General features: G+C 40.8%; 1 protein-coding gene across 1 annotated transcript in view; it reads left to right on the top strand.

The window, feature by feature from the left end:
• Positions 1-13,084, top strand: part of ttll5 (tubulin tyrosine ligase-like family, member 5) — a 161,427-nt gene that overhangs the window by 141,737 nt on the left and 6,606 nt on the right. The window contains exon 29 of the mRNA XM_061968736.2: positions 2,077-2,159. Within this exon, the coding sequence (XP_061824720.2) occupies positions 2,077-2,159 (83 nt within the window). The remainder of the gene's footprint in view (positions 1-2,076; positions 2,160-13,084) is intronic.

The raw sequence follows: 13,084 nt of genomic DNA, 5'->3' as shown, positions 1-13,084 counted from the left end.
GTCCTTTTGTGAATTACAGTTTTTTTAGTCTGTATTCTATGAAAATGTACATTGTAGCTGTGTACTGAAGTGTAGTTTGTATGAATAATAATTGGTGTAGGTGTTTTGTAATTGTGTTATTTATGCATTGTATCTTTGGGCATTTTATGAATTGTAGGCCTCTTTGCTATTTCCAGCATATGCATTTTATAAATGAATAGTTTTGAATAAAGTGAGATGAGGTGTGTAGATGTGTGAAGTGTTTTTTGTACAAGTTGCTGTTTTGTTTTGTACGGTTTTCTATGTGAACATATGTTGTTTTATACACAGTCATTTTATTGTTTTTGTAATTGTGTCATGGTTTTCTCAGGTATGTCAGGTAGTGTCAAATTAAGGACTACAGATGGAAATTTGTCAATTCCTTGTGAATAATGTACAAACCCTGTTTCCATATGAGTTGGGAAATTGTGTTAGATGTAAATACAAACGGAATATAACGATTTGCAAATCCTTTTTAACCCATATTCAATTGAATGCACTTCAAAGACAAGATATTTGATGTTCAAACTCATAAACTGTATTTATTTTTTTTGCAAATAATAATTAACTTAGAATTTCATGGCTGCAACACGTGCCAAAGTAGTTGGGAAAGGGCATGTTCACCACTGTGTTACATGGCCTTTCCTTTGAACAACACTCAGTAAACGTTTGGGAAATGAGGAGACACATTTTTTAAGCTTCTCAGGTGGAATTCTTTCCCATTCTTGCTTGATGTACAGCTTAAGTTGTTCAACAGTCCGGGGGTCTCCGTTGTGGTATTTTAGGCTTCATAATGCGCCACACATTTTCAATGGAAGGACAGGTCTGGACTACAGGCAGGCCAGTCTAGTACCCGCACTCTTTTACTATGAAGCCACGTTGATGTAACACGTGGCTTGGCATTGTCTTGCTGAAATAAGCAGGGGCGTCCATGGTAACGTTGCTTGGATGGCAACATATGTTGCTCCAAAACCTGTATGTACCTTTCAGCACTATTGGTGCCTTCACAGATGTGTAAGTTACCCATGTCTTGGGCACTAATACACCCCCATACCATCACAGATGCTGGCTTTTCAACTTTGCGCCTATAACAATCCGGATGGTACTTTTCCTCTTTGGTTCGGAGGACACAACGTCCACAGTTTCCAAAAACAATTTGAACACTTTTACACTTTGTATCAGTCCATCTTAGATGAGCTCAGGCCCAGCGAAGCCGACGGCATTTCTGGGTGTTGTTGCATAGGAGAGTTTTAACTTGCACTTACAGATGTAGCGACGAACTGTAGTTACTGACAGTGGGTTTCTGAAGTGTTCCTGAGCCCATGTGGTGATATCCTTTACACACTGATGTCGCTTGTTTATGCAGTACAGCCTGAGGGATCAAAGGTCACAGGCTTAGCTGCTTACGTGCAGTGATTTCTCCAGATTCTCTGAACCCTTTGACGATATTACGGACCGTAGATGGTGAAATCCCTAAATTCCTTGCAATAGCTGGTTGAGAAAGGTTTTTCTTAAACTGTTCAACAATTTGCTAACGCATTTGTTGACAAAGTGGTGACCCTCGCCCCATCCTTGTTTGTGAATGACTGAGCATTTCATGGAATCTACTTTTATACCCAATCATGGCACCCACCTGTTCCCAATTTGCCTGTTCACCTGTGGGATGTTCTAAATAAGTGTTTGATGAGCATTCCTCAACTTTATCAGTATTTATTGCCACCTTTCCCAACTTCTTTGTCACGTGTTGCTGGCATCAAATTCTAAAGTTAATGATTATTTGCAAAATAAAAAATGTTTATCAGTTTGAACATCAAATATGTTGTCTTTGTAGCATATTCAACTGAATATGGGTTGAAAATGATTTGCAAATCATTTTATTCCGTTTATATTTACATCTAACACCATTTCCCAACTCATATGGAAACGGGGTTTGTATCATGGACACTGTTCAAAAACCAATAATAAAAGAAGTCAGAAGTGTTAGGAAAATAACATACAGAATATGTTGAAGTATTGAGCTTCGCATTGATATATTTGTATCTTGTGTTTGCTCTCCAGGCAGACTTCCACTCAGAGGTCGACTCAGGGAAGTGTGACCAGCACGCAGCAGTCGCCCTACCAGGTCATCTGCGCAAAAACAGGTGGGTCTGATGTTGTGGTTCTGCACGTGCTTAGAAAGTTCCAGTGCCCCCTCCCTGTTTGTGTTCCCTTTTCATCGAAGTCATTCCCCGCGGAGCAGCGATAAGCACCATTGGGTATTTTTAGTGTTGCTCTCTGCGGTGTGTAAATGCCGTTAGATAGATTAGAAGAATTTAGCAGAGGTGATGTCATCGCTGAAGGATGAATAAACGAGGCTTAACAATGATGGCAACTTTCTTTTTGAAACAGAGAGGAAATTCCCATCTGTTGGACAACTCTCCCCAGTTCCACTTACGATCCCTTTGCCAAAAGCTTGTTCACTTGCACCGAGAGAATCAAAAATCCAGCTCTGGGTTTATTGCGGCTAATGCGCTGCACTTGTGGCTTTCTCCGCTCACGTGTGACCCGTCATCTTTCAGGACCTGAGCCGCTCTTTCCATCACGAGCCGGCAGCCCAGCGGAGTGTTGAGGTTATTGTAGCACCGGTGATATTAAGCAGTTTTCACCGATGCGCCGCACATCTGTTTGTCTGATCACGGGCCTTTTTTCCATGCGCAGCATTAGCATTAGCAAATCTTACCATTCATCACTTCATTTGAGTGTCACAGTCCAGCCCGAGCAGAGATCAGCCTGCGTTTGTCCAAACTGAGCTGTCGGAAAAATACGCTAGAAAATTGTGCGCGTGTGTGTGTGCGTGTGTGCGTGTGTGTGTGTGTGTGTGTGTGTGTGTGTGTGTGTGTGTGTGTGTGTGTGTGTGTGTGTGTGTGTGTGTGTGTGTGTGTGTGTGCGTGCGTGCGCGCGCGCGCGCGCGCGTGCGTGCGTGCGTGCGCGTGATTTCCTTTCATTCTCCTCCTTCAAGTATGAATGCTGGCGTACGTTAATAAACACCCTTTAAACTCATCAATTACTGTAACATACTCAACTTTCGAATTCAACAAATATTTTTTTCTTCATGTTGCACTTAGGGCTTTTAGAAACTCAACTAAAGACAAAAAAAAAACTTTGACCTATAACAAGCTCTCTACTGATACTATTTCCACTGAACACAAACAACAATGTGATTGATTTCACATTATTTTGAATTATTAATTAATATTATTAATTTATGATTATAATTGCACCCTTTGACCTTTAACACTATGCTTCCATTATTGATGAAACAAAACATAGTAAATACAATAACACAGCCATTGTTTCCATTCATGATAATAGAAATAGTTCTAGAGTAGAGCAAAAACAACTGTAACTATTATACATTTTTAGTCTCCTATCTAGTAACATTTTATGTTTTTAAACATACAATGCATTCAAAGCTACAGTTTTTCCTGCAACAGTGCTGTGCTAAGGTTGCACTGTTAAAAACAAACAGGCTAACCAAGCATCATGTTGCTGCTAAAGAGCAACTATAACATTAGCACTGTAGCTCACATAGCTATCTATACTAGTGTTGCTAATATTTGTGTCCTCCTTTCCCATGTCTTAATCTTACGTTGTTGTACCTAATATCATTTATCATATTGAAGATGTGCGTAGTTGCAGTATATATGTAGAAATTGGATAAAGTACACACAAAAAACGTATTAGAGCTGCGCACTCTGTCGGAGAAACACAGCTTATTAGCTATTTTTGGTACAGACACACAAAACAGTAGGGGTGCTAAAAAAAAATTCATTTTTAAAATCAGGTTTTTTTGGCCATGTACACACTTACTCACTGTATATATGTTGCCAAGAGGAGCTTGTGTAACATGTAACCTGTTTTAAAAATATGTAATCATAATTTTTATATTAAAGATGTATTGCAAGAATGTGCTTGAATCGTATTAAATCAAGAATAGATTTTGAATCCAGTCGTCATCCCAAGAATCAGAATCGAATCAAATTGTGAGTTGTAAGATTTACATCCCTTTGCAGTAACATATTATTTCTCATTGTATTATTTTGTCAAAATTATGAGGGACATGAGGTAGAAAATGGATGATTAATCTGTTTATTCACCATGTCAGCACGTCATGTTGATGAAAAAAGAAGTACCGGTATTTTTCAAAACAGTATAGTACCGTTTTTAATTCATTAGTACCACAGTACTTTATTACAGTTGTACCGGTATACTGTACAACCCTACTTCCAATGCACTCATAAAGTTTTTGAAAAAATTATACAATGTGTTTGAATAAAATTAAAAAAAATAATAACACATAGTAAAATTATATAATTAGATACTTAACGGAGAATCACGTAAAACATTAAGATCAAATGACATAGCTTTGCAAACGTCTTCTGGGGCAGGAGGTACGCTTCCATTGTGGCTCAAAAGGAAAGGAACTCTAGTATTGTCAAAACATTTTTTTTTTTATTTGTTTGTCTTTATGATACTTTGCAGGATGCTTTTTGGTTTGTGATAAATCAAGTTAGGATAAGATGAACTGGACGATACATTCTGTTTGAGGGGACCGCTGGTTAAAATTATTCTCATTAGAATGGGTTCATGTGTCATTATTTAATTAATAATGCAAGGTCTGGTTCTCTTCTCATGATCAGCCGGTAGCTCATTTGTGGAGAAAGAGTGAGAGACCTTTGAGAGAAATATTCATTACCAGAACCCAAGTTAGACCAACAGGTCAAGTCTATTGACAATGGAGAGAAACAGAGAGCCAGTGTGATGTTTTGGAGAAGGGAGGGGTGCAGGGTGTTATTAGAAGGGCCACAGCCTTTGTAGAGCTCTGTGCCTGCCCAGTTTACCTTTGTAGGAAGATGACTGCACTGCACTGATTGACTGTGACAGCGCCTCCAAATGGAGAGCATTCTCTGTGATCAGCTGTCAGTTGCCATTAATCACACTTTCCCTTGTATCTCTCTCTTGTAAACTCTCCTAATCCCTTCCTTACTTTGCTTCTATTGTCCGCCTGCCCAAAGCTACTTCTTTCGCCCACCACTTCGGTGTGTTGCTTTTGTCAATTTTGTGACATGAAAGTGACGGCGCGATTCTTTTCTCGAGGTCCGATCAAATTGTACAAAGCCGCCGGGGAAATATGTGACTCGCATGTGTTTTCCAGGCCTCCGCTTGGCCCGATTGTCAAACCTCAGCAGCCGGTGACAGGGAAAAGATTTATTGCCCACTCTCTGAAAGGAAAATGAGTGAGAGACCAATCCTGTCAAGGTGAGGACTCTTTTATCAGAATCAGGCATGTTGCCAACTGCTAATTCAGGTGCAAGCTACGCAATGACAGAAGTGGATTATATTTCATTGCAACAAGTAAAAATTTGCTTTGGTTTGTGGCAAACTTTTTCTGGGGTTTGCCACAAACCAAAGCAAATTGTACTAAAGAATACAGTAGTAAAAATATTTAAAGCAAGAATGAAATCAAACCGCACTAAAAAAGAGAACAACTACTTACCGGTACTTTTATCCCAGTGGTTGTCTTGGACACTGGAAACATATTTTTGTTGTTGTTTTTTAATCATATTCTACTTATTTTTGGCATAAATTAAGCATGTTCTAAACATAATAATGTCTAAATTAAGTTAAAGAATCCATCAATACAGTACCACTGGATGAGACCAAACCAATCCCAGTGTGCTGTTCAGTATCTAAGCCACTGATTGTCTTGGCCTCAGGCAGAAGAGTGTAAAGGTGACTAAAGGGTGATGATTTCATCTCTAGATGGCTCTAATAATGTTTGAACAATGTATTTAGACGCTCATACTGTAAACAGGTTTATCATGCTCCAACAATTAAAATACAGTCTTTCCTCGCCACATTGCACTTCAAATATCGTGGCTTACCACATCGTAGATTTTTGGAAGTGTTTTTTTTTTGTAATTTTTTTTTTTTAAAGCATATTCTATAAGCTTACAAATGGCTAAATAAACAAAAAATATCAATACTACAGTAGTATTGGCCACTAGAGGAGACCAATCAGAGTGCGCTGTTCAGTATTGTGGCCACTGATTAACTCATCCTCAGGTAGTTACTATATTGGATTACCGTAAAGGTGATTTAAGGGGGTTATTTCATGTCTGGACGTCTCATATTGTTTAAAAATGTATTTAGAAAGTTGTAAACATATAGATATCTGATTTATACTTAATGATACCTACTCTGTTGTAATTTGTTTATATCAGTTCATGTCCGGAACCAATTAACAGCGATACGACCCTATTAGATCAATTATCAATAGTTCTTACTTTGTGGACATTAATTTACCACAGTCAGGGCCAAAGCCAATACAGTACGAGGATATGCTGTGTTTAGAGGATGAACTCTCAATAATGACACCACTATGCTGCTTAGTTATCACTGTCCAGATCTTTTCACGTGTTTAAGAATAACAATTTTATCCTTGATGATGATCTTGACAATCTAAAGCAGGTGTGTCCTAAGTCTTTTAATTGAGGGCCGCAGACTGAACAATCAAATGATCCGTTTTGATGTTTTTCATTTTCAAAACCTGTAAAATATAGTAATTCCCTGCTTTTGCCCCTTAATTGGTTCTGTGCCTAAAAGTGGTAAGATAATTTCTGCAAAGTAGAAATTATCAATTATGAGTCAAATATTTCCATAGCTGGAGCACAAAAAACCTTCTAAATGCATTTTGTTAACATTATGATAGTCCCCTAGACATGAAATGACACCCACATAGTCATTTTTCATCCGTAAAGGAGGGCCTGAACAGCATGCTCTGATTAGTTTGGTCACCTCTAGTGGTCTGAGGTGGCGACTTGTCCAGGGTGTACCCCGCCTCCGCCCGAATGCAGCTGACCCCGAAAGGAACAAGCGGTAGAAAATGGATGGATGGACCTCTAGTGGCCAATATTACTGTAGTATTACTATTTTTAGTACACATAGCCATTTTTGTTTGAAATGTTTTAATTTAAACCAAAAATACATGGAATATGCTTTTTTAATGAAAATCTATCTATCTATCTATCTATCTATCTATCTATCTATCTATCTATCTATCTATCTATCTATCTATCTATCTATCTATCTATCTATCCATCTACATAGATAGATAGATAGATAGATATATATATATATACACACACACATATATACAGTTGTGGTCAAAAGTTGACATACACTTGTAAAGAACATAATGTCATGGCTGTCTTGAGTTTCCAATAATTTCTAAAACTCTTATTTTTTTGTGATAGAGTGATTGGAGCACATACTTGTTTGTCACAAAAAACATTCATGAAGTTTGGTTCTTTTATGAATTTATTATGGTTCTACTGAAAATGTGACCAAATCTGCTGGGTCAAAAGTATACATACAGCAATGTTAATATTTGCTTACATGTCCCTTGGCAAGTTTCACTGCAATAAGCTGCTTTTGGTAGCCATCCACAAGCTTCTGGTTGAATTTCTGACCACTCCTCTTGACAAAATTGGTGCAGTTCAGCTAAATGTGTTGGTTTTCTGACATTAACTTGTTTCTTCAGCATTGTCCACACCTTTAAGTCAGGACTTTGGGAAGGCCATTCTAAAACCTTAATTCTAGCCTGATTCAGCCATTCCTTTACCACTTTTGACTTGTGTTTGGGGTCATTGTCCTGTTGGAACACCCAACTGTGCCCAAGACCCAACCTCCAGGCTGATGATTTTAGGTTGTCCTGAAGAATGTGGAGTTAATCCTCCTTTTTCATTGTCTCATTTACTCTCTGTAAAGCACCAGTTCCATTGGCAGCAAAACAGGCCCAGAGCATAATACTACCACCACCATGCATGACTGTAGGTATGGTGTTCCTGGGATTAAAAGCCTCACCTTTTCTCCTCCAAACATATTGCTGGGTATTGTGGCCAAACAGCTCAACTTTTGTTTTATCTGACATCACATGGACAAAGAAAAGACCTTCTGGAGGAAAGTTCTGTGGTCAGATAAAACAAAAATGTGGCCTTTTAGGCCACAATACTCAGCAATATGTTTGGAAGAGAAAAGGTGAGGCCTTTAAACCCAGGAACACCATTCCTACTGTCAAGCATGGTATTGGTAGTATTATGCTCTGTGCCTGTTTTGCTGCCAATGGAACTGGTGCTTTACAGAGAGTAAATGGGACAATGAAAAAGGAGGATTATCTCCAAATTCTTCAGGACAACCTAAAATCATCAGCCGGAGATTGGGTCTTGGGCGCAGTTGGGTGTTCCAACAGGACAATGACCCCAAACACACGTCAAAAGTGGTAAAGGAATGGCTAAATCAGGCTAGAATTAAGGTTTTAGAATGGCCTTCCCAAAGTCCTGTCTTAAATCCCATTGAGAACATGTGAACAATGTTGAAGAAACAAGTCCATTTCAGAAAACCAACAGATTTAGCTGAACTGCACCAATTTTGTCAAGAGGAGTGGTCAAAAATTCAACCAGAAGCTTGCCAGAAGCTTGTGGATGGCTACCAAAAGCGCCTTATTGCAGTGAAACTTGCCAAGGGACATGTAAGCAAATATTAACATTGCTGTATGTATACTTTTGACCCAGCAGATTTGGTCACATTTTCAGTAGACCCATAATAAATTCATAAAAGAACCAAACCTCATGAATGTTTTTTGTGACCAACAAGTATGCGCTCCAATCACATTTCTTAAAAAAGACAGGTTAAAAAAAGTAAAAAGAGCACAAGCAAAGCTGAACATCGTATGTGACGACATCTTGAAAGTAAACAAACATTTGTCACATCTGCCTTACGTCACTTCTGGAAAACAGCCAGGGTTAATGATGTAGCAGGACTCGATCGACGTCCGTATGCATTTTGTTCGCCATGGCACTGGATGCTTGAGCCAAGGTGGAGGGTCAAGTAGAAGAGTTGAGAGCGAGGATGGATAATATGCTGCTGTATTTAAATGTTGGTCGTTATGGTGGTAAAAAAGTTTTTGTGAAAAAAGTGTTATGTCGGACTGGGGAAGATTTAGATTTAGATTTATATTTATTGGTCCCCTTGGGGAAATTTATTTTTCACTGCCATACATCTAAACAATAGACATTACACATCACAAAACAAAAATAACAAAAAGACATCCTACATGACCAACACACATTTACAGGCTTGTCAGACAGGTCGGCCGGGCCTTGTTAAGGGCGGCTCTAGCTGCAGGGATAAGGCTTTTCCTGAGGCGGGCCCTCCGGAATTTGATAGTTCTGTACCTGCGCCCTGATGGTAGTGGGATGATGTATTGGTGTAGTGGGTGAGTGATATCCTGGACTATTGTTTTTGCCAGTCGAGTGATGGACCTGTGGTCTAAGTCTGAAATGTTGGGTGTGGGTAGGCCGATGATTTTAGCTGCTATGTTTGTAATGCGTGTGAGTTTGGTCCGGTTGGTTACAGAAAGCATGGTGAAAAAACATGTGGAACAGTACAGAAGGATAGGTTGAACAATGCTTTGGTAAAGTAATAACAGGAGGTGAGGTGCAACGTATAGTCCTTTGAGTTTTCGAATGGCTGACAGTCTTTGTTGACTTCTTTTTTGAATGTCCGTGGTGTGCTGATCAAAGGTGAGTTTATTGTCCAAGGTTACGCCCAGCTATTTAAAAGTGTCGACTGTTTTAACTGTTTGTGTGTTTATGATGATGGGGTGCTGAGGTGAGGGGGGGTTGAACCATATTTATTTTGTTTTATTGACGTTGATTTCCAGATAACTGGCTGTGCATGACTCTGTGAAATGTTTGACTGTGTTATAATAGTCCAGGTTGGATTGACTGTTGGAGAGCAGTGCGAGAATGGCTGTGTCATCTGAGTATTTTAAGTATGTTGTGGTGGGTGAGATGCTACGGCAGTCATTGGTGTAGAGTGTGTACAGGAAAGGGCTCAACACACATCCCTGTGGGACCCCGGTGTTGATGGTAAGCATCGGGGATGTGTTTGAGCCCACCCTTACTGCTTGCAGTCGGTCGGTGAGGAAGTTGTGGGTGAGGTGGATCAGCTGAGGGGGGATGTTGAGCAGGTGTAGCTTCCGGATCAGTAGATGCTTCTGTAGGGAGTTGAAGGTGGAGCTGAAGTCCACCAAGAGGATCCTGGCAAAGTTGCCTGGGGAGTCCAGATGCTGAAGGAGGAGATGCAGCAGGCAGGCCACAGCATCCTCTGTGCCCCTCCTGGCCCTGTAGGCAAATTGGAGGGGGTCCAGGTGTGGGGTAACAACTGGAAGGATGATGTAAAGCAGCAGTTTCTCCAGGCACTTCATAATTATGGATGTGAGGGCTATGGGGCAGTAATGGTTGAGTTCTGTGGGATGATGGTTGCAGTTTTCCACAGTGTGGGTGTTGTTGCAGTCCGGTAGCATTCACAGAAGAGTGAGTGTAGGATAGGGGAGAGCTCTATGGCACTATGGTCTAAGGAGACGGCACAGCAACAGTGGATCAAGCTCAACAGGTTTATTGAGTGCTTGATGAGTGCATGGGGTGTGTATGCTACTATGTGTTTGTATGGAAGGCTATGTGAGGAAATTAACCATATGAAAATACCGTGAGGTTTGTTGAGGTGCGTGTTGAATGTTCAGCGTCCAAGTCCAAGGGGGAAGAAGCTAAGGGGGGTCCGAGGTCCGAGCGGAGGTCGAAGGCAGGGGAGAGGAGTCCGGAAGTCCAAAACGGGGTCAAGGATTGGGAAGAGCAAACAAAGTCCAGGAGGGAAAAGCTGCAGCGGAGGTACACAGCAAAAGCTGAGACCCGGCACTGTGGGGAGAACGAGAGACAAAAATGGGATCAGGAAAAAGGGCACAAGGAAACAAGCAACGAGCGAGATCAAGAGGGAAGTCAGAGACGTGAAGCTTACTGCGAGCAGAGCTACGTTTCGACGAAGAGAAGTCAGCGGCGAGTCTCTTTATGCTGTCGTCCCTCATCAAAGCCAGGTGCGTTGGTCGTTGATTGCCTCCGGCTGCAGCAGAGTGTGGGAACGGTCTGCGTGGCGAGAGCGGGGGCGTGTCTGGTGCTCACAGCGGAGCCCCTGAGCGCTCCCGCAGAAGAGGGAAGCACGGAGCGCGCGTGCGCCGTAACAAAAAGTTTGAGAACCACTGGTCTAACGTCAAACATAGCACGCGGGTAATGTCGGTACATTTTGCCCCTTTCCGGCCATTTTTCTATTGTCTTATTTCACTTCCACGGTGATGGCTTTCCTTTTCTTTGACTCACTGCTATCAGAAGAGTCTGCCTTACGCTAGGGGGACATAATGAAGGGCAAAACGTTAACCACAGGGACATAACTAGTACTCTTTCTTGTACATTTTTTGTACATTTTTCTGTTTATAATTTACGGTAGTGTATCATAACCACGAAACGTTGAAAAATGAGGCTCTCACCATAGCTTTTAGCGCTGTCACTGGACTGCAGATCGTCTAGTGCCACCCTATTAGTACCATATCATGCATTTAAAACACCAAAAGATGGCCAAGCTGGTACCACTGAAATAGTTTAGTACAGAAATGTGTATTGTACTCAACAATACATGAATATAAAATAAAATACCATAACTGGGGTGCATTGCAGCCTGCAAAGACATACTTTGTTACCCACGTGTTGTCTTAGGTGTTATTAGACAACAGGCATGGAATGGGATGGGGTGATCATACTTTTCACTTTATCTCCCTTTTGCTGAGCTACAGGAAGCTGCTTCAAGCTGCCATGTCATCGGCCTGGAAGTCATTTTTCCATCTCAGTCAGGCCTCACGGCGTAGACGAGCACCAAGATAAACAAGAGTGTGCGGAAAGGGAATGAAAGGGAATACTGTTTGGGAGCACAAATGCACACGGCAGCTCAAACTGTAGTCGCAATGCCTTTTCTACTAGATACCTGGCGGCGGGCCAGGCGATAGACTGGGACGCCAAGCAGTGAGCACAAATAAAAGGATCCATCGCAGTCGTATCCCTCCCTCATGATGCTTTTTTTTTATTGTGTCAAACTGTATGCTTCTAAAATGTGCAGTTGAAGATCTAACATAAATATGTAATCACATTTTGCGTAGAAGTTTATGTAAACTTAATCAATTTGTTTCAGAGTCAAATGTTAGTTTAAATTTATATATCTGATGGAAACAATGTATTAACCCCAGAAAGGGTATTAAGGTTATACAATAGTCTATAAAAATACAAACCCCGTTTCCATATGAGTTGGGAAATTGTGTTGGATGTAAATATAAACGGAATACAATGATTTGCAAATCCTTTTCAACCCATATTCAATTGAATGCACTACAAAGACAAGATATTTGATGTTCAAACTCATAAACTTTTTTTTTTTTTTTTTGCAAAAAATATTTAACTTAGAATTTCATGGCTGCAACACGTGCCAAAGTAGTTGGGAAAGGGCATGTTCACCACTGTGTTACATCACCTTTTCTTTTAACAACACTCAATAAACGATTTGAAAGTGGAATTATTTCCCATTCTTGTTTTATGTAGAGCTTCAGTCGTTCAACAGTCCGGGGTCTCCGCTGTCGTATTTTACGCTTCATAATGCGCCACACATTTTCGATGGGAAACAGGTCTGGACTGCAGGTGGGCCAGGAAAGTACCCGCACTCTTTTTTTTACGAAGCCACGCTGTTGTGACACATGCTGAATGTGGCTTGGCATTGTCTTGCTGAAATATGCAGGGGCGTCCGTGAAAAAGACTGCGCTTAGGTGGAAGCATATGTTGTTCCAAAACCTGTATGTACCTTTCAGCATTAATGGTGCCTTCACAGATAAGTTACCCATGCCTTGGGCACTAATGCACCCCCATACCATCACAGATGCTGGCTTTTGAACTTTGCGTCGATAACAGTCTGGATGGTACGCTTCCCCTTTGGTCCGGATGACACGATGTCGAATATTTCCAAAAACAATTTGAAATGTGGACTCGTCAGACCACAGAACACTTTTCCACTTTGCATGAGTCCATCTTAGATGATCTCGGGCCCAGAGAAGCCGGCAGCGTTTCTGGATGTTGTTGATAAATGGTTTTCGCTT

This window comes from Nerophis lumbriciformis, linkage group LG08, assembly GCF_033978685.3.
Source record: "Nerophis lumbriciformis linkage group LG08, RoL_Nlum_v2.1, whole genome shotgun sequence".
NCBI lineage: Eukaryota > Metazoa > Chordata > Actinopteri > Syngnathiformes > Syngnathidae > Nerophis > Nerophis lumbriciformis.
This window is presented reverse-complemented; position numbering and strand designations above follow the sequence as displayed.